This window comes from Empidonax traillii, unplaced genomic scaffold, assembly GCF_003031625.1.
Source record: "Empidonax traillii isolate 1590-97213 ecotype Southwest subspecies unplaced genomic scaffold, ASM303162v1 scaffold513:size879593, whole genome shotgun sequence".
Lineage (NCBI taxonomy): Eukaryota > Metazoa > Chordata > Aves > Passeriformes > Tyrannidae > Empidonax > Empidonax traillii.
The window spans coordinates 378,776-400,958 of record NW_020955706.1 but is presented as its reverse complement, the minus strand read 5'-3'; the positions used below and the strand labels follow the sequence as shown (position 1 = coordinate 400,958).

The 22,183-nt window shown below is 39.5% G+C and overlaps 1 protein-coding gene across 1 annotated transcript in view; it reads right to left on the bottom strand.

Moving 5' to 3' along the window:
• The window catches only part of AGPS (alkylglycerone phosphate synthase), a 53,672-nt gene extending 32,298 nt beyond the window's left edge, over nucleotides 1-21,374 (bottom strand). Inside the window, exons 1-6 of the mRNA XM_027896702.1 lie at nucleotides 21,181-21,374; nucleotides 9,438-9,527; nucleotides 6,362-6,452; nucleotides 1,969-2,089; nucleotides 1,807-1,881; nucleotides 166-237 (exon numbers count right to left, since the gene is read on the bottom strand). Of these exons, the coding sequence (XP_027752503.1) occupies nucleotides 166-237; nucleotides 1,807-1,881; nucleotides 1,969-2,089; nucleotides 6,362-6,452; nucleotides 9,438-9,527; nucleotides 21,181-21,374 (643 nt within the window). The remainder of the gene's footprint in view (nucleotides 1-165; nucleotides 238-1,806; nucleotides 1,882-1,968; nucleotides 2,090-6,361; nucleotides 6,453-9,437; nucleotides 9,528-21,180) is intronic.
• Between the last annotated feature and the right edge of the window lie 809 nt (nucleotides 21,375-22,183).

The window sequence follows — 22,183 nt, the reverse complement described above, 5'->3', positions numbered from 1 at the left end:
TACCTCAGGATCATAAAAAAAATTAAAGCCACATTTAAAATACTACAAAAAAATCTAACTATTGAATTATTGGCATACTGTATGACTAAGAACATGTATTTAAATTAAAGTAGAATGCATTTTCACTAATGACCTTAAAAAGATATGAGATTTCATAACACTTACCACCAAATGGTATTATGCAGAGATTGTGTTTGCAGGCTAATTCCACAATTTTGACTACATCTTCATGGCAAACTAAAAAAGTCCAAACAGTTAAAAAAAATGTGAGTTCTGCTTAGTACTATTATTTGCTTATTACAAAGTACCGCAGTCTGAATAAGCAGCAGTTCCTTTTCTGACATCAGGAGGGAAGGCATTTCAAAGTTAGGTACTAGGTAAGAGCTGAGTTCAGAACTACTGGTGTTATAGAGTAAAATTTAGACCTTAAACAATTCTACATTTGAAAAACTAATCAGTCTTAGTCTCTTTCTCTTCTCATGGATTTGGACCTCCTACAAATTCTCAGGGCCAGATAGGCTACCAAACAGTTAACAATTCATCTCAGTATCTTGGAGAACAAATCAAGATTAAAGCTTTTATCGAAAATAGGCTGTCCAATTTATTTTAAGTGAGAAATAAGTCTCTTCTAAAAACTGAACACCACATCTTTTCCTCCTGGCTAACATTCATTTTCAGAAGTGATATTGCTGGTGAAATTTAGTTCTTCAAAATGCATTCTGTATCTGGACACAGAGGGAAGCAGAAATGCTTGTGCAGAGACTAATTAAAGGATGAAAAAAGAGATCAAATACAGTTTGTACATGAGTTTGTACAAATAGCGGAGAATGAGCAGGACTAAATAAATGGTTTTCAAACTCTAGCTACTTTGCTCTTGCCTTACAGAGCAGTTTTAAATAAAGTAGTTAATAATTTTTTTTCAGCTGCTTTTGGAGCTACACAAAACACAAGCTATGGTAAATACTGTTCATAGTCACCAGTGCTGTCACATAAGTACCTGTTCTCAAGTAATAAATTGCATCTTACAGTGCCTCTTTGAATGCTTCCCATATGTGATTTTTTCCTCTAAATAAAGGAGGTGAAACTGACCCAGGATTAAGTTCTAAGAATTTTTTGGGTAATGCAGTGCAGCTATGGAAGTTACAAAGTTCCTAGTGACCAGAGGCACATGACTGAAGCAAAAAAAGTATTTGTATCCCTCTACTAGACCGAAAGAAGTACATTTTCTGCTACAGATTATCTGTAACAGCATTAGTTATTACTCTATTTAAAGTGGGCCTAGACCATACTCAGATTGCACTGCTCTTTCTTCAAGTCAGCGATCCTCTGCAAAGTGTTCTGATAGGAGTTTTTACTGAAGTACAGCATGTCATAAAACAAAGTTCTTTAATACAAAGATTTCACTACCCTTCTACTATCATGTATGCCTTTAAAAATCAGAATCTGGATTGTCATTTAGACAACTACTCTTGGTGAACATACAAGTTCACATTACACTGTGGTTACTTAAGTAACCATAGTGTAATGTGAACTTAAGTAACACATGAATTCACGTGTTAACAGAAGCCTCAGCTATATTTAATAGTAAATTTGACATCTCCAAAAAATGAAGGGATTTCACAGACAAGATGCAGTTCAGATGTTAAATAATCATAATTACCATTCATGAGAAAACTCCTTCAGTTTCTGTAAAGATAAGTTAAGTCAGTGAACCAAGAGACACCTTCCCCATGACTACAAAGCACTGGAGTTTAGCAAACAATGGCCTCTCAGATCAGAAGAGAGAATAAGACAATTAAAGCTTACCAGGCCATACAACTATATCAGGAATTCGCTTAAACATTCCTTCCCTGAGTACAAATATCTCATGTAGGCAGTGACCTGAAACACAAACAATAAGTTAACAAGTTCAAACAAGGAAGCAGCGAAAGCAGCTCAGTTACACAAAGTTACACAAAGTTCTCTTACCATGAGCTCTGAATACCCTATCTTCTGCATCCTGGGAGTATGAGATTTTAGTGGCTATAAGATCCTGAAGAAATTCTTCATTTACAATGGATGGAGGTACATCATTAACGTTTAAGGATGCCTACAATACAAGAAAATAAGTTCATTAAAGATAGGTTCACTCTTACAGCATTTCTATACAACAGAAATAGTAAAAACAGGCTAACACTGATACCCAAACACAACTATTCCAGATCAGAAAGAAATCAGTTCTCCTCCAGATCTTCAGCCACCAATCCAACTTATCCTAACCACTACTCAGCTGACTATATGCACACAAGAAGTTTTATTTCCATAGCACATTCTTACCTTTCTTCCTCCTGACAAATTTGGAAAAATATGCTAGCTTATGAGTGCATACTGAACAAAATACCTATTTTAAGATTTCCCAAAATACTCAATAGTATGTATATACTAAAGCCACTACAACTCTGCAAATCCTTTTACTTGAGTTTTCAGTTTTCACTAACCCAGTTTCCCATCTCCTGTCATGTACTGGAAGTTAAATTTGAATTGGACCAAAGCCTAATCAGAAATCCAATGCAAGGCACAACTAAGTTTGATATCAGACACAACTGACATCCCATAACTGGCATGCTTTAAATAGACTTCACCCATAAGACAGTTCATAAAATCCATGTTGAGTCACAAATATGAAGATGTTTCCAGAAAGCCCCCAGGCAGAAGTCCCAATAACACCCTGGAAAAAAGTTTTTCTTTCAAAGAAGCTACGTGGGACATTTTGACTTACCAACAGGCCTTGAATCAAGGTTCTGTAAGTCCAGGGAGAGAACCACTGCCTAAAGTTTTCTAATGACCCATTCTTCCAGGTCCTTCTGAAAGATGTCTTGTCTAGTACTCTTATGGCTTCTCAAAGTGCAGACCTTGCCACTTAACTCTCTTTTCTCAAGTCCCCTTTAGATTATTGGGCACATAAAAATATAGCTCATGTGCCAACTTTTTAAACACACTTAAAGAATGAGAATTTACAGGATCTGGTTAAAAGAAAAAAGTCAAAAAGTCTTTGCAGATGTTAAGTGTAACACTTCTATGTGCTTTGAAGGTTCCAAAAAAAAATCCCTTTTTTTTTTTTCTCCTTAAAAATGGAGCAAATATGGGTAACTTCCCTAAAGGAATATGTCTTCTATTACAAACGGCCTCCAATTAAGGAGTTCTTCAATTAAATAAAAAGCTTGTCTTATGACTAAAATATAACTTTTTCACTTCAAGTCCTGTTTCAAAAGAAAATGTTGGTCAAGAATCTTACTTCCTCACAGCAAAGAAATGAAAGGTTTTTTACCACAACTCTTTTAATTTAAATACAGATTCAAAAACCAGGAGTTGCAGAGAAATTAGTTAAAAGAGTGTACTGCTTTCACATTTCTGTCATAAGAACCTTGCTGGCAAATTAACTGACATCAACCCAAAGAGAGGAATGCGCTCGCACTTTTGTTATAGAGCTACCAGGGAAGACTACAGGCTGCCTAGGGAGGCCACAAAGAGCTTGCTTAGAGCCCCACCACCAAAAAGTATTTTGCACTTTGACTATGTTCCACATAGTCAAAGAATTTTTTTTCTTTCCTGGAACAGAGTTTTGCCTCTCTTTGCTCTACATAACCTCCAGGAAAGCTGATACTTTTTGCCAGCACGTGTTTTAAGATAAAATCTTAGAAGAGAGTACCCGTTAACAAGCTAACAGCAAGGAAATCAGAGATTAATAATATCCCATATGTCACAACAGCAGCAGTCTATTCTGACTGGGTTGAGTCTCAAAGTTGTGAGAGCTGAAGAAGGAAAGATTTAAACTTCCATAGGAAAAAGTCTTCAGATAGTTAAAAGATCCATGGTGATGGAACTTGCCTACCAGTGTGCACTACAAGGAACTATGTAAGGTTATGTAGAAATTAAGAGTACTCACAATAATAATTCAGAAAGAAACAGCTGCATGAGATGTTCATTACTGATAGCCAGCATAATTTACAGGTTCAAAAGGATAGACAAATGTTTGGTTTAGAATTTTCATATGGGACACGATGTAATGAAACTAAGAAGGATTTGACTTCTGGAAGAGGATATGTGCCATCCTGACTTGCTTTAATTTTGTACTTTTTGAAATAAGGTGTCAGACAGATGAGAAAAAGACTTTTCCCTCCAATATATTCACATTGTCCCCTAAAAACACAGAGGTTGAAATTAAGTGTTGTTAGGTGAGAGGCACACCACTACTGAGAGATCATGATTTTAGGAGCCAGTCACAATAAGCACAAAGACAGTCAGGTCTTGTATTGCTGCTCTTACTGTTCTGTTATTAATGCACATTCACACAATGCTGCTTGCTAGCCCAAAGGACAGAGCTTCAATAGAAACTTGGAAAATATGAGAAACAAACAAATAGGTACCAATTAAGACCTTTAAACCACTTCTTTTAAGAAAAATCCTTGCTGGCTGTGCTTACGTTTTATATGTTAAACTTCCGTTTCTTCACGGATTTCCTTACACAGAACTATTTCCTATCATTTCAAGCTGAACACTAACTGCTTGAAGATCTTTGTTCTCTATAAGTGGGACATAAACTACTTACTTAAAGTTGTAACAATTCCTTGCAGATAGTTTTAAGTATCTTCATTTTTAACTCTTCCACAAGTTTTTTAATCCTTTAGTTTTTATCTTGAAGATTAAAAATTTAATATTTATTCACAAAAATCTTACACACACAAACAAAAATATACCTTTATTTATTCTCATGGGAATGAGACATTTTAAGATTTGTGCACAGAAAGGCTAGACAAGAAGCCTATGTGTACTAGGTCTAAATTTCTGTCGGTGTTAAGTCTGGTCTGAAAAAAGAAAAAAACATCAACAGCCCCGAGCATCACAGAAGCAGGTACACTTACTGTTGTTAATTAAACACAAAAGTCACATGCCACAGGGAACTCTCCAAGCTTATAGGATAGAGGCAGGAAGAGAAAGACAAATGAACCAAGAACCCCTTCCTACTGCTGTTCCTATATCAGTTTCTTCGTGCCCAGATGATAGTAGAAGGCAAACACCCTACATAGCATGACAAACTGACATATAAACTAGGAGCTACGACAGACATGAAAATGAGGGACCTGTAGAAATACTTGAGATTAACTATGAGAAGTGCAGATAGATACTGGAGACTCCAAAGAGTCCTGTTCTGTGTCAAGATAGTCAGCCTGTTCCAGATCACAAGATCATCAGAACCAGAGGGGTACAACAAAACAAAAATGCATTCAACATTGCTGACAGAAATCCCATGAAGCTGTTTTGCAAGATGTACTATGGAATCAGGGCAGTATTCAGAAATCTGTATTTGTCCTTCAACTCTACTTTTTTCTATACTTTCTCTACATATAGAAAGGTAACAACAGTTCTCAAGACCTCTGTTCCCAGCAAGTTAAAGCAGCTGCCAATTAAGACCAACCCTGGTGAACAAAAACACATCAAGATGAATTTTTTCAAAATACATTGGCAGACGGAGATCCTGTAAGTCACAGCAGATGAAAGAATGTCTTGAGGAATAGAAGACTGAAGAAACATTCCAAGTTTTCAGGCCCTAGGAGACAGTATTTCTTTTGAAGCAGGTAATCTTGAACTCACTCAAGGAATGGGTACAACTGTTACCCAAAGCAGAGTACACAGAACGAGCACAGCCTGCTTCCAATACAGCTTAAGCAACTGTCTAGTTTCTAGGAAACTGAAGCTTCTAGGAACTTGAAGCTTCAAAGGAATTCTAATAAGAAGGGAGTCAGGTCTCCTGACACTAACATAAGATACTCTTTCTAAAAAGCAAAATATGTATAATTTACAAAACCCATAACATTCACAATGTGTTATTTTTCAGAAAATAGTCACTTCAATCTTGAGTGTTCTGATAGCCGGATTTCAGCACCCAGACATGTAAAAAAGAATTACTGTCAAATAAGAACTTTGACATCTCTCACATACTGAAAACACATCATAATTTAACTTCCTTGTATCTTCTGTCTTTGTTATCATGAACAAAATTGATGTTGCATAAACAACTCCATCTAGGCTAACAGTTTCTACAGTCTGGAAATGCAAGTTACAAACAAGGACAAAAACTTCCTGTGTTGGAAACTTTCATTCTAAGAAATGTACTACCAGTTATCCTGAAACCGCAAGTCATGCTAAGGCACGAAAGGTTCCACATAGTAATTCTACATCACATATTTCTTTTAAAAACTTGGAGGTATTAATACACTACATTTAAATCAATTATGTGCAACAGCTGAATCATCTTTAACAGTGTGGTCTTGATTATCACCAAGACTAATGTTCAAAGGAACTGGTTCAGCTATTTACTTACTCTAGAGGTAGTTTTGTGATCCAGACTTGCTCCAAAGGCTTTTTCTATCCATTCCTTAAAAGTTGGTAATACCATACCACCTAATCTGTACCTGAAAAGTCAATATTACATAGGGTCATTTTAAATTAAAAGAATGTACGTCAGATACACTTCTTTCAATTCTATGTATGCACAAACAAGTTTTAAATCAAATTCTTTACCTACAAGCCTGCAAATCATCTTCACATTTACTTTTCAAGCAACTGCACATTTTATTGTATTTAACTGTTCTGTACTTCACATAGAATCAAATTGGTTGTCGGCATCTCAGGTATCATTTTTCTTTCAGAACTGTGGCATAAGGCTTTACAGATATCCCACCCCACCACTCTTCAGAGAGGTCTCTCCCTTTCAGTAGTGTAGAAAGCAGTGCCACATTTTACATGTCATTTACAGAGAGAGGACATGTGGACAGACACACTGCAATGTCCACAGCAGTCTCAGACACACAAACCCATTTCCGTACACCTTACGTTTTCAAGAAAAAAAAAAAAGAACCAGTATTAGAGAGTCCTCCTTTATCACCACAATAGATCAGAATCCATCAAGCAATGTGAAATTATTTCCAGCACAAACTCTTTGGCAAGAGCTTAGCCATGTGACAAATGCAGACGTACAGACAAGGGACAGAGGAACTGCCTGATGGCCATAGGCACCACACGTGAAAACACATAAGGGTACACACTTAAAACAGCTAGAAACTACTGCTATTAAGTTTATACATATACACACTGTGCACATTTATGTATGTACCAATATTCTCAGAGAAGAAAAAAAGATCTTTCTTTGGGATTAAAAGCTTTCAGCAGCTGAGAATCTTTACCATAGTTTTCACCCGGATCACTGCATTAGGCCTAATGGGTCTTCCCTATAAGATTATTCAGTCACTGTTAATCGAATCATGACCCTGCCCTTCATGGCTGGTGCAACCAACTCTACAGCTGAGTCACCTATTACACAGAAAGATCAATTCCTTTTGTTTCCTCATCTCAACTACCACCCCAGCTCTTCTACTGACATAACCCCCTACTCCATTCCTAGATACAAAAGGCCACAACCTTAACTCAAGCTAGACTCTTCAGCATGGAAGACAGGGTTCAGTCATTCCTCCTGTGACAGCTGGTCCTGTTTCATCATACCCACATGAAAGTTACATGGATTCTATGAAAAGGAACTGCAATAAGCAATGGAAGTTTAATGCATTTGCATCAGGAATTTGCAACGAAGGCAGAGACCCAGGTCAGCTTTGTGTGTTTTCTTCTCCAGACCTACTTTTTGGAGTTGCCAGGCTATCACTACAGCTAGTTTGTAATGGTAACCTTAGTCATTTATTCAAAGGACAAAATAAAGCTATCAGAAACCCTGAAACTTTTAAGTCAAGACAGAGACAGAAGTCACAGCACAGAAGGAATTAGTGAGCTTACTGCACAGAGTGCAGTGCATGATTGCTCAGGAAGCAAGCTCTGTATGTATATGTTGATGGTGCAAGAAGCCCCCCAAAAGACCTTCCTCCTGCCACACTCCAAAACAGGTTTGCTTGCTCAGATTAGCAAGTATCCTCTATGCCCAGTGAGATGGCAGAGTCTGCAATAAAAGGATCATTTGACACATGATAAATCAGTCTGTAGGGAAAGTCAACGTGGCTTTCATAAAGGGAAATCTTGTTTCACTAATGCTTGGAGTTCTATCAGGGTGTAAAAAAAGAAAGTGAAACAAGGGAATACAATGAACATGAAATTCCACATTCCTTTATACTTCCACAGGTGGTCACCCCAAAAGTTATTTAAGAAAATACACTGCTACAGAGCTGAAGAAGAGGTTCTTCTCCAAGATGAAGGATAAGATAAGGTTAACCTAAGAAGGAAAGGGCATGGGTTATGGATCACTGGCCAAGACAGACTCAGGAGTGCAGTTTGCCACACACTGGTAGTGGGACCAGCTCTACTTACTGCCTTCATCAGCAATCTGGATTCATCAGTGGACTCTCTAACTAGGTGACTAATGTTAAGCTCTTTTGGGGAGACAGATACTACACTGATAGGAACTGAGGACCTTAAAAAACCTAAGCAGACAAAAAGAGATGAAAGGTAAGGTAATTGCAAAAGAAAAAAAAAAAAAAAAAGCATTATTTGCTTACTGGTAGTCAGTATAGAAAAAATGGCATCTTCATTGGCAACATACAACAGCAGCCAACAGTGCTGTGCATCAACTGGGCAGGTATAAGAAAGAATACAGTTCATCTTTTTTTTGCTACTCTGTAGAACACTGGTGTATCCCTGAGTGCAGCAGCCAGTTTTTGTTCCCATCTCCAGAAAGATCTAAAAAGACCTAATGGATCTAGAGAGGGTGCAGAGAACAGCAACTGTAAAGATCAAGGGGCCTTGCAAGCAGAGACTAAAGGGCCTGGAACTCCTTAATCATGGAGAGAAAGTGCAAGAGAGGACATGACTGAGTCTTACACAATCAATAACCCAGTAGATAGGCTGAAGAACCATCATTCGCCTATTCCCGCAACACAGAACGGGACACGTGGTTCAAAACACAAGTACTTTACAACTGCAACCGAAGAGCAGTTTTTAAGTTCAGAGGATGAAGTAGCTCCATACACAACGGTTAAGAAAGCCCAAACTAATCAGAAGTTTAATAAAGCAACTAATTGATGCTCAAGAGATTCTCAAAGCTGCATTGACCTGCTGTATGTTATCTAAAGCTTCAGAACATGGTTAAGATTCTCAGTCTGATTTCATTCTCTAAGAAAAGTTTAATGCACAAGTATATCAAGTTACAGATACTGTAACTTGATTTGTCTTTATAACACTTTTAATAAACCTTTCAATAAGCCACATATTCCATTTTACTACATTAGACTACACTGTATAGACTTCAATAAATCTGTTAAATGTAGAACTAAGAACCTATTCTATGAGATGAAGAAACTTTTTTGCCTTCTTCGGATTAACTCTACTGTGAAGCTTTTAAACTCTTTTCAATAAAACTACTAAATAAGATACTTCAGTTACACAAATTTTCAACTTACCTTTTTCCTGTGAATTCTGCTTGACCCTTCTTATTGAAGATGAATTTGGAGTCATTATATCCCCATCCATTCCACTTCAAAAGTTCTTGCCTTTAGAGGAAGAAAAATACGCGAGAATATTAGCATATTTACATCCTGCAGATTCAAAATGGTTTTCGAAAAAAGTCTTGTCAGACGGCAATTCAGGAAATCACATACATATCAAAAGTGCATAGCTTAGAGCTAGAAGAAATTCTGAAGCCACAACTATTACTTCTTCAGATTGCATCCTGTGACTTGAAAGACCAGATGATCTATAAAAACAACCACCATCTTAAGCAAATGCACACTGTGTAGAATCATAGAATCATTAAGGTTGCAAAAAGACCTCCAAGGTCATCAAGTCCAACCTCTAACCAAACACCACCAAGTCAATTAAACCATAGCACTAAATACCACATCCAGTCATTTCTTGAACACTTCCAGGGATAGTGACTCCACCATCTCCCTGGGCAGCCTGTTCCAATGTCTGACTGTGCTTTCAGTGAAGAAATTCTCCCTGATGTCCAATCTGAACTTCCTCTTACACATCTTGAGGCCAGTTCCTCTTGTCCTGTCACTAGTTGTCTGGGATAAGAGGCCAAGCCCTGCCTGGCTACAACCTCCTTTCAGGTAGCTGTAGAGAGTGATAAGGTCCCCCTGAGCCTCCTTTTCTCCAGGCTAAACACCCCCAGTTCCCTCAGCAGCTTCTCATAGGACTTTCTCTCCAGACCCTTCACCAGTTCCGCTGCCCTTCTCTGGACACACTCCAGCACTCACTGTCTTTCTCACAGTGATGGGCCCAGAACTGGACATAGAACTTGAGGTGTGACTTCACTAGTCCTGAGTACAGGGGGACAATCACTTCCCTGGTCCTGCTGGTCACTCTATTGCTGATACAGGCCAGGATACCATTGGCCTTCCTGTCCACCTGGGCACGCTGCTGGCTCACGTTCAGCCGGCTGTTGACCAGCACCCCCAGGTCCTTCTCCACTGGGCAGTTTTTCAGCCACTTTGCCCCAGCCTGTAGTGCTGCATGGGGTTGTTGTGACTGAATTCTTTGTTTGTTTATTTTTCTTCTTGGTAGAGAGAGAGAGGAATAAACCACTGGTGATATGGTGATGTTCTCCAATTGGCAACAGTAACTTGAAAGATGCTTGTTCTTACGTCTATACATAAATACTAACACACAAATAGGTAAACATATTAAAGACTTACGAAATGCATTAAGAATAATTACACATTAATCTAACTTTGCTTTAAAAGCTTGCTATCTATTTACATTACAAATAAAGTTACTAACCTAAAAACTGAATTTTAGTTCATAGAGAGTCTTTAGTTCAAGAAGTCTGACAACAGATCATTTACCTCCCTCCCCTATATACAGTGAATGTAGCTTTTGCTCTTTGTATAATGTAAGAGTAAGATGATCAGGGGTGAGCATTTCAGAAAGACCTTGTGATTCAGAAAAAGCACTGCCTCAAGTCACTCCCAGCTCCAGCATTACACACAAGATAACTGTGATGATGATTACCAAAGGCCTTCATTATAAAGGTAATATTAACACACCCTGCTGACATATTGTCAGTGTAGTAATTAAATAGCCTTGGCTTAAACAAAATCCATTTTCTTCAAACTGCCTTCATGCAAGGTTTTAATTAATCAGATGGAAAAAAAGCCATGGCCACGTATTACAGTTGTTTGAATCAGACATTTCAACAAGCCTTTGACAAATCTAGCACTTAAAGCAAACTTTATCAGTTACTGAGTACTGAAGTTCTATACAGTTTTGTGAAATAGCCAGTCTTGTTCTTGCATTCTGAGGAATTGATTCTAAAATTTAAGTCAAAACTGTTTGAGCAGACAGCTGTCTAGATACAGAAGCCCTTCTGGCTGCCTCATCTCTCAAAAGACTTGATCTTTACACATGTAGAGTTCACTCCAGAAAAGGCAAGGAGCCACTCGTGTTCCATTGCCTGGGAATGCCTTGTGCTGTCATGCTGACATGACAGATTATCAAACAGGGTTCTTAAAGCATGTTACACAGACTTATCTATTTTTTACTTATTTCTATATAAGTACATTTATAAATATTGCATATATTTATACTGAGTTCTACAAAGATACTAAGTCACACACAGTGGAGCTGTTCCCAGCTGAGAACACGCTGACCCAGAATTGGACAAGGTAAGTGATACTTATTTTATTTTTTTAAACTAAACATTCCACTCAAATCCCCATCACTGTAGTCCTCCTCAAGGTAAGACTTCTCCCTCTGCTGACTAAATGTAGTATTTCTATATACCTGATATCTGTAGTTGGTTGAATCCTGTAAAGTCAGAACAGACTTGATATTAATAGGCAGAATTTGAGGAAGGCTCACACAGTTTTCCCCCTAATTTAGAAAGGGAAGTCCTCTTGCAAAGCAGTGACAAAATATTTATGCCAAGTATGATGCCTGACACAGGCTAGAGATACTAGCTGCAAAGCTGGAGACAAAAAAGGCCAGGCCCTAAAGAAACTGGTAATACACAGGTTTGAAACTATCATTAGTCCTGATGTCAGTAGAGACAGATACTTCCCACAAAATCATGAGGAGGTACTATTAATTAAGGGACCAAAGACAGACCCAGATACAAGGTCTTTCTTCTAAACTGACTGCAATCCTGGTTGTTTGCCTTTTCTAAAGGCCTAATTTCCTAGGTTGGTATTAAACTACTTGGCACTTTCATTAGGCTTTAAAATACAGAACAGAGTTTAACTCCAAAGAGTTTATTTTCAGGTTGAATTATTTCTGAATAAAATTGTTTTTACATCTATACATAAATACTAACACACAAAGAGGTAACATCTAAATACTTACAGAATCCAGGAGAAATTTAGCAGTTATTTTCTAGACAGAGAATAATGACACAAAGCTTTACTCTGCCAGACAACACAGCTGTTATTGGTGTGATGAGAATAACTAAATTAAAATCTAAAATAACAGTTTGCATGTTTGTACAAGAATAGCTGACTCTAAAACGTCTTGGCTACCTCATAATGCAAAGTCAGGAGATTCCACACAGCCATACACAATGGGCAGTGTTACATGTCCTGACAGGTAAACACCAGAACAAAAAACAGAAGCATTTAATTTTTATATTCAAAACTACACTAAGCAAGTGTGAGGTTTCTTTCTGGAGACAGGAAGGGCCATTTCTGGAATGAGTCATTTTACATTTATTGTTCTGTTCCACCATACCAGAGTACTGTCAGTTTAAGAACTGTGGTTTGATTTACTTATTGCAGTTTCTAGCACTTCGTGCATACACACGAAGAGAAAATACCGCATGTGGCTCCGTAAAATAAAGAAGTCTAAAAATGTCAGATTTTAAAAGAACAGCTGATAGGTCAGCTCTGATTTGTAACTGACACACTGCAGGAAGACCAAGCTGTTCAGATCTTCTTGCACGCCATTTGAAAGGTATGCTCTTCACAGGCAAGAGCTGGTGAACCTCAAGACTCAAGAGAATTACCTTCAGCACAAAGGAAAGCACAAGACATACAGAGAAGATCTGCAAGCCTCCATGACTACTGAGGCACTATCAGTGCCATACTCATCTAATTCAAAGACTGACCTTTTTGGAAGAGTGTTACATATGAGTTGATGTATTATTCAGAAGAGGTGCAAGCAGCTCTGCAAGATGAAACCAGGGGTGTAGGCTGCTCTTCCCTAGGTCTGTCTCACTACAACAGCTCCTTCAAGTAAGGAAAATACACTGTAACACCCACCTGCTCTACATTTCTTTGTCTTTCTACCTCACATTTGGAAATCAAAACTGTAATTTGACAACAAAATAAGAAACAGAAAGCAAGCAAGAAAACAAAGTCTTTTAAATATTGTAACAGCATTCCTCCCTTGGCATTTTCATACTGCCCTTATTCAGCATTATTTATACAGCTGCCATTCCTTAGAAAACACTTTTCACACCCCCAGCTCCAGTGCAGCGCTCCCACTGCCCTATAATGCCCTAATGCAGCAATGAGAGCTGCCTGCCAGATTAGCATCGTGCATCATGTTTACCTCGGCTCTAAAGAATGATCCAAGTTGCACCCGAGCAACCCATGTACCCTTCTACATTCCCCAAATTTTTCATTCTCAGTATCTCATTGTTAAATTCATATTCCAGACAAACATAAGGGGCAGAAAGAATTCCTAAGCATCTGCAGACTTAGGCACACATTAAAAGCTTCCCCCACGGAAGCTTCCCCAGTCCAAGTACTCGATGTATCCAGCGCTATCTCTGAGACCAAAGGACTTCAACACATGCTGATCTGCAACCGATATGTGCCACCATTATACTTAAACTCTTACAAATTATGTGTCCTCTAACACATGAATATTTTGTATCATCTGAAACATCTTGCTGTAATAGTTTCTATCCTTATTCTTCAAAAATTCAAGAATTTGATTGCTAAATGTTAAACTAACAATGAAAAAATCCTACCCTGAATACACTGTATAGTATCTGAATACTCTGAACAATATCTGAATACATCAAAACATGTTAGAAAGTTTCATGTTCCAGCCTGGAAAAAGAAAGATGCTCAGTTTGGCACAGTCAAGTGCCATGTTCATGCTACACATGTTGTGTATATAGCAAGATATAATTTACACTTCCTCCTGTTTTTCTTCCCAAATTCCTTTCCAACAATATATATAGCAAAGACTCTCACCAACATTTTCTATTATTCTTATTTTAAACTAAATGTTACTCAGTATTGTACCCAAACTGTCTTATTTAAAGACAACACCTTTCCTATTCAATACATTGGCTTCCACAAAATATCAAGCTCACTAACTCTCTCATTTTTTAACAGAAACATGGAATATTTTACTCAGAGATAGTAAAAAATGAGCAATTCTTTCTTGCCTTCTACTGTAAAAGACAGAAATTCACTACTGAAAGGTATGAAGTAATATAAATCAAACCTTAACTTTTTTAATGTGTATGTATTTTTATTTATACACACATGAAATTATATTGCCTGATGAAGAAAACCTGAAAGAAAAAAGTTACCATGGAAACAGTGATGATAGGAGATTAACACAGCATAACTAGTTTAAGTGAATTTAAATATTCTGCTTTCATTACAATGCCCAACACTGAACTATTAGTTTGACTCAGTGCATTAAGCATTTTTACAGTCAGGGAGGCAGGAGGCTGGCCCCTGACCCATCAGCTGAACTAGTGCTCCTGAAGCATCCAGTCATGCAGCTAGGCAGGAAGAAGCCTTCGGAACTTCACTATTTCACCAAAACCGTACCTGCCAGCACCATTCAAATCTCACATTGTAGTGACCAGCACAGTGACCAGATGAAAAAGTTCTTGTCTGTCCCCAGGAAACTGAAGGACAAGCACAGGGGTTCCCCACAAGTATCCAGTGCTTCTTCAGAGAAGCAAGATCAACCCAGTTCAACCCAGCTGGATAAATACAACTCAGGCAGAGCAAAGTCAAGATGCTCACATCAGTTTCCTCAGGATAACCACCATTTTCAATTCAATCACCAGCGCATGCTCAGCATTAAAATCACACATACATAAAATACTCACAGGCACTCCTGTTGGATAATGTAAGAACCAGCAGATTCTAGGAAATTAGTTTAAAGTGGCAGTTTTAAGGGCTACTCCGTGGGCTTTAACTCCAGTATTTCCCTGCTGTAACAAAGTGTTGCAGGTTATAGAGTTCTTACCAAACTCAGTGCAGGGATGCAGTAATACCGAGGCAATATTATGGTGATAAGGTGTTACAAGACATTACCCTAAGAGCAACTCCTCAAAGCCCACCTCAGCTGGACTTTGGGTCACCAACTCGGCCCACGAGTTGGAAATTCAGAACCCTTTCCACAGGTGATACCAGATCCCTCTCCTCTGGAGCAGTCCCTCTGGATTATACAGTCACACTTCTCAACCAACTAACCAACACTACAGAGTGTTTCTGAAGCCAATAATAAATTAATATCAACTGCCTGAAATAAAGAAAGAGAATGCAACCCCAGGAATTCCTTCAAGAACTGCTCTGTGAAAGCATCATTTCTCTGGAGAAGAATGCCATGCTGCAGGCAGAGGGTATCTACTCTGTTTGTCATTCTTATACTTTTTCCCTCTTGGAAGATCTTCCCTGAAGCAAATTTAATATAATTGTTTTCAAGTCTGAAGTCAAATAACATCTGTTTTATAACCTTAGACACATTCAGGTTCTGTATCCCACACTTTCAGATAAGACTCTGCAGCTGCACATCCACTGATTAAGTTGCTATTCTGTTTGCTGAACATCCAATATGACAACACAAACCCGCGTTGATATTTACAGTTTAAATCTACAGTAAGCAGCAAACACAGACAACAAGATTTTGGGCATAAGACTTCAGGCCTTAGGTACTCAAAAGCAGTGTGCTTTCTTTAAACTACTCTGACAAAACAAGTGTTCACTTTCCTTACATTTGTTCCTAGCCTTGACTATTTCATTACTCCTTATTTCACCACATGGTAATAAACAAAGCTCCAAGGAATAAGGAAATTGGTGTTTCTCTAGTGTTCTTTCATAGAAAGCTTAAGTCAATTAGGGTAAATTAAAGATTGAGGAAAACCAAGACATTATAACCATGCTTCTCCGCACACACTTAGCCGAATGATGATTCTTATGCAACAGAATACTTTACTAAAAGTTCTATCCATTCCACCTACTACTTCAGTTGACACTAGCTTCATTTTTATCGTTGAAGAAACTGCTCTACTACAAAAATGCGTACACATGGCTACTTCCAGGCAGTAAATGAATAAGCACTTAAAGATTTTTCAAACACCAAAGATCAGTCTTTTGAGAAGGATTTCCTGACAGCTTGCAAAACCAGAATATCTGCTTTGCTATCTTAAAAGAAACAACTTAGTGAAGGAATCAATTGTCTGCCATTAATCTGTGAAAGCAAAGTAAGTTCAGTTCCTGGGCAACATTCTTTTCCCTATTCCACAGAGGGCTTTTTAGCATGCTCTGTAGCAAACATGTTATTGCCAAAGAAAACTTTTTGGCCTTCACTATCAACCCTGAAGACTTGCACACAATAGCCCAATTTTTGGATAAAACAACACCACAGAGGCAGAGGCATTATGCTTGTCCATCATATCCTGCCTACAATTCATTTTTGATACTCAACATTATTTGTTTTCTACGAAGAAGTACACTAACAATTCAGGAAAGTCTAGTTGGCTGCAACTTCTTACACTACTGATCTCCTTACTTTACTTCGGCTCAAAGTAGCTTCTAGTCCAAGTAATTACTCTAGTCTATTGCATTAACAGATTATTCTAATTCTTTTCAGTTTAAATAAACACATCAATTTAAAGTATACAGCTATATATACACATTCAATGTCTTGTACATAACAGTTCAGATTTCAATAGATATCAAGAAGCTGATCTACAAAATTCTTTCAGGTTTCACAATAAACTGCTACTTGCTTTCATATGATACATATTGAATGTTACATATTAAACACGCTTTACACTTTTATCTAGTTTTTTTTCTAATCAAATTTAACTAATGCATATATGCATTTCGGCTTAGTTGGTATCAAATGACCTTACCTAGATATTGTATTACTTAAATTTTTAAAGATTTCTTATATTTCATCTGCCTGGCATGCAACTACTTGGATCTAGATGTCAGACAGGAATTGCTGTTGCATATGAAGTCACATTTGTCATCAGATTATGACACTTTTTCATCAGAATAATGTCTCCATATAAGAATCTTCTTTATCTGTTCCTCTACTTTAAGCATTAACCTCAACTAACAATTAACTGCTTTGATGCAATCACAGAACCTCCTGTGAACTGCCACACCTTCCCCGATGCAACAGGCTCTTGATTTCTTACTCTTCTGATTTCTTAAGACTCTGTAGTGGCCCCAGCCCTTTCCTTCCTTCCACTACCTTAAGCTCAGAAGTCAGCTATACCAGGATACAGTTCAGTATCAAGTGTTGCTTAAACATTGCTGTCTAAAGAGTTACATCTTTATTATAAAGATGGGTATGAATTTTAGGAGTAAGATATGAATGCACTTTGATGTCACTTGTTAAATTCAAGTAGTACCAATTCTTTAGGAGTTAATTCATGTTACTGCTTAATAAAGTCATAACCATTAGCAGCAACTACAGCAAGAACTGCAAGAGTCTATATGAAGGTATGGCGACATTAACACATCACCCTGAACAACTTGGCTGTGAACTCGACACACAGCAGTCAGCTGGCTACACCTTAGTTTACCCTGGATAACAGTATGCCCATATTAATTAAAAGATATTTGCAAGCCTCTCTTCAGCCCACAGGAAAGCAGCTTCTACACAAACAGATAGGATAATCAGGAGATCCTGTCCTGCTTTCTTTTGCTCCAGGGAAGAAGAAAATGTTAAGCCTACAGGCTACTGAGTCAACATTTCAACTAAATCAAATTATTTACAGTTTAACTTGAATAAGTTATTTTGACAAGATCAACATCAGTTAATGCTCCATTTCTGGAGCACTCTTACTTTCTAGCATATCTAACAGTTACTCTGATACAACCGTGTTCTAGGGAGTTGTAGCACCTGTTTCCAAAACAGTACCTGTTGAACACTTCATGTACATACAGTTATTTTGAAGATTTAGTAAGTTTTTAACCCAAGTCTTAACACCAGCAAAGTGAGCTTACTAATAACCAGTCAACAAAAGTCAACAACCTAAAATGAAAGTTCAGAAAAAGTAATTTCAAGGAAGAGTTATTTTCCAGCTCAATTTTTTTACTAAGTGTTTCAGCATGCCTATGGCTTAAACACACATCATGTAACTACGATTCCCATGTTTCACTGCATCACTCAATAAAATATTAAATTCAAGCCAGGAATGCCACTAAAAAGTAACATCTCTCTACTCTTACAGTACCTAAAGTTTCTCTCAAGAGGATACTCAGACAAGTAGATATTTGCTTGTCTTTTAAGGAATTTTCCCATCTTGATAATCATAATTTTAAAGATTATAATACACTTTCTACTTTTTAAACACATCAATTTGCAAATGTATAGTTCAGAGGCATTTTTATTTGGAAACAGGAGCAGTTTGATGAGACCCACAGACTTTCAGTCAATTCCACATATTTTCCTTCTTCCCATCGCTGGTGACAAATAAAGTCCGGATAAGATCCTTAGCAGTTTGGTCTCTGCACTATCAACAAGAAAGCCATGTTACTAGAGGTCACTGTCTTGTGACTATTAGAAAAACAGTCAGAAAAAAATGTCTGTGATCATGGACCTAAAGTACTACAAAGGGTTTTTTTCATCAAAGAAAGCCATCTACTTTGCAGAAGAAATGCAACACAAGGAGAGTGCAGCTAAATCTGCTAAAGAAGTGTCTGTAGCTGTGCCGCTATTTCAAACACTACAGGAAAGATGTAACAGGTGTAATGAACAAAAATTTTGCTAAAGGTACCTTTAGCTGCAGCTTTGCTAGGGAAACAAAGTAAAAGGTCAAAAGAATCAGAAGAGCTGACTCAGCATGCAGAAGACTGCAAGAAAACAGCATCTGGGTTAGGATGGTCCTACCATGGCTGATAAAAGCCATGCCCTACCTCTACATCAGTTATTTTTACTAGATTTTTCAATCAGTCTTCTAGGTCTCACAAAAAACAACTCCAAATTAGCTAGTCGGCACTAGAAGAGGACTCAGGTGTTCACCACTTTCCAAATCACTGTAGGCAACAGAATTGTCTTTATCCCCCATCACTCCTCGATATTATTCTCAAACACAAACTCAGCCAAGATACTCACATGCCAGCTATATTTAATGATCAGAATTTTCACATGCAACATCTTAAGCATATTTCAACCACATCTCAGATGTTCAGATGGAACCTTAAGACAGAGGTAAAACTCCCTTTTAGTTTTTCTTGTTTCTATACATTAAAAAAGGCTGGGCTCTAAATACAAGAAGACAGTTGTACCTATTGTGCAGACCAAGCTTTCCAGCATCTCCCTTACAACCCCACAGCAAAGTATCCAGTATCCAAAGCACTATTTTGATCCTAAGTTCCTTGAAGCAACGTAATTTTTATTCTGAGTAGAGTAAAAACAGTAATCCATTATGAACCTATAGAAAATCCTACAGGGGAGAGCAATGTCAATATCTTGTAGATGTACAAGTGTTAAATTCCCTAAGTCTGTGTTTCCACGGAGAAAGAACCCTTCCTTCAGATTACATGCATATTCACGAAAGCTTGCTTCTCCTGCTCTTTATGGATGCAATAACTGGCCATAGAAACTAAACAATAATCCATTTAAAATAAATCCCTGAAAACTAGCTAAACTGATATTTTTTCAGAAACAGTGATTTCTTTCTAAATTCAAACCAAAGAAAAACTCAATATGGAAGGCAACACCTTTGGAATGACCTATTTGTCCCAGTGAACAGCACTGTTTGACACACCTCCTGCAAGAGCATCAAATTCCCCTCAGTGAGAACTAAAAGCTTTCAAAACTGTTCAGATTTGACTACATGTGCATGACATCCCAGTCCTCCCAAAGCAGGTAGGTTCTGCTTGTAGCCCTGGGCCAAAGACTGGCTGTTCCTCACTCTTTTCTTGACAAGGCTGAGAGCAAAGCATGGGTTTTTCTCAGAGGAGGAATAACTCTCTTAATCAACTGCTTGCCCAATCTGCCTTTCAACAACCCCCATGCGCTAACATACTAGTCCCTGTCCACAGCTCAATGGAGAGCAATTAAGTTGTGTACAACCTAAACCTGAAAATGCTCTTATAAGATAGCAAGCCAATGCCTATGTAGAAAATCCCCATCTGAGAAATGGGAAAAAAAAAGTCACAAAATTAATACATGTCCACCCCAGCAGAAAGGGGGCCTCATAATAAGTCACATGAAACTACATCATGGTAGTATAATTGTATCATTTTAAAAAAATCGAGTAGTAAATACATCCAAGAGCCAGTGAAGCAGAGGACTAGAACTAGACCTAGAACAAACTAAGGAATTTGGCTATGTGTCTTTTCTTGGTCTCACATGACCTGAGATACCTTACTACTCGATAAAACTCTGAAAAAGAAGTTCATATGTTTAAAATTATTCATATCTACGAAGCTTTAGCTAGAGCCTAATGTACGAGCATGCTTTGACAGCACTCACATCAGCTGAAGGTTTCACATGTCTGAGAACAGGGAGTGAGAGCCCATACACAGACCTTGCCCTTCACACGTGCTGCGCTCCTCATTAGAGCAGACCCTAAAGTATTTCATAAAAACAAAACTTCTCCATCACATCTCCAGTTATTAAGATGACCATGACGACTTTCCATTTTAACACAAACCCACTCATACAGAAGGGGGTAAGGTGCTGAAGACCACGTTCCTCCGCTTTCCTTCCTGCACAGTTCACCCTACAGCGGCGAACAGCGTTAACACTTCACCGCGATTGAGATGAGCCTCGTCCATCCCCGCCGCCGCCACCGCCCCGACCCGTCCGAGCCCCGCTCCCCCCGCACGGCCCACGCGGGACCTCTCCGGGCCCCGCAACCCGCGCCCGTTCCCGGGCGGGAGCGAGACCCCCGCCCGCAGCACGGGCCGCCCCGGTCCCGACCCGCACCCACCGCCGAGGGCTCCGGGAGCCCGCCCGGCGCGGCGCGGGGACCCCGCCCGCACCCACCGCTTCTTCGGGATGGAGCCGGAGGCCGGCCCGGCCGAGCCGCCCTGCGCCTTGCAGGGACTCGGGGAGAGCGCTCCCCGGCCCGGGGCCCGCGGGGCGCCCCGCAGGTGCCCGGAGATGATGCGCAGCCGCCGCCGGGCGGAGGACGGGGATCCGCCGCCGCCTCCCGCTGCCTCCCCGGCCGGGGCCGCCATCGCTTCCGCGTTGAGCCGCGACCGCCGCCGGGTGAGAGGGCGCGCGGGCGGAAGGCACCGCCCGGCGCTCCCCGCGAGGGGCCCGGCGGGCACCGCCCGCCACAGCCGGGCCGGCCCCGCTGCGGCCCCGCTGCCTCGCCGCACTCCTTCGCTCCTCTTGTCCTGCCTAACTCCCTGCTGCCAGCCTTCCTGCCTCAGCGGGGCAGGGCTTGCGTGAGGAAAACGGAGAGAGAGAGAGAGAAAAAAGGCATTTGTTAGAGATTTTTCTCGTCTCGTGGTGTAATTACAGCCCCGCTAGATCGCTGAACACACCGGAGGGAACACGAAGGTGTCCTTTAGAGACGGGGATTGCCTAAATTAATGATGAAATGCTAATTAATGGCAATAGCATAGGTGGGTTACTTAAGATATAGGTCGGTGAGGTGGCAGATAATCCTAAAGGAGTTACAGATTTTATCGTAGCTGTTGACGGGGACACAAGGCCCTGGTGAGTGCAGGGCTGCTGAGCCAAGTGTCTTTGCCTGTGTAACCTGCCTGCTCTTCCCACACCATGAAGTCCTAGAAGGGAGGCTCCAGGCTCCTGGTGATCTGCTTCCCCCAATAAACCCACACCACGAAATGAATGCTGACTGCTGGGAATATACCCCTTCTGCATCTAGGATAGCCATCACTGGGTCAATCCTGACAAAAACTCGATCGTATTTGGGCCCAGTGGGAACGTCTGGGATTTGCCTTGTAGCATCACTTTGAAGAGAGAAAAGAACTGTGATTTAAGGGGAGATGCAGATTTCATGCCAACCTCCTGTGCT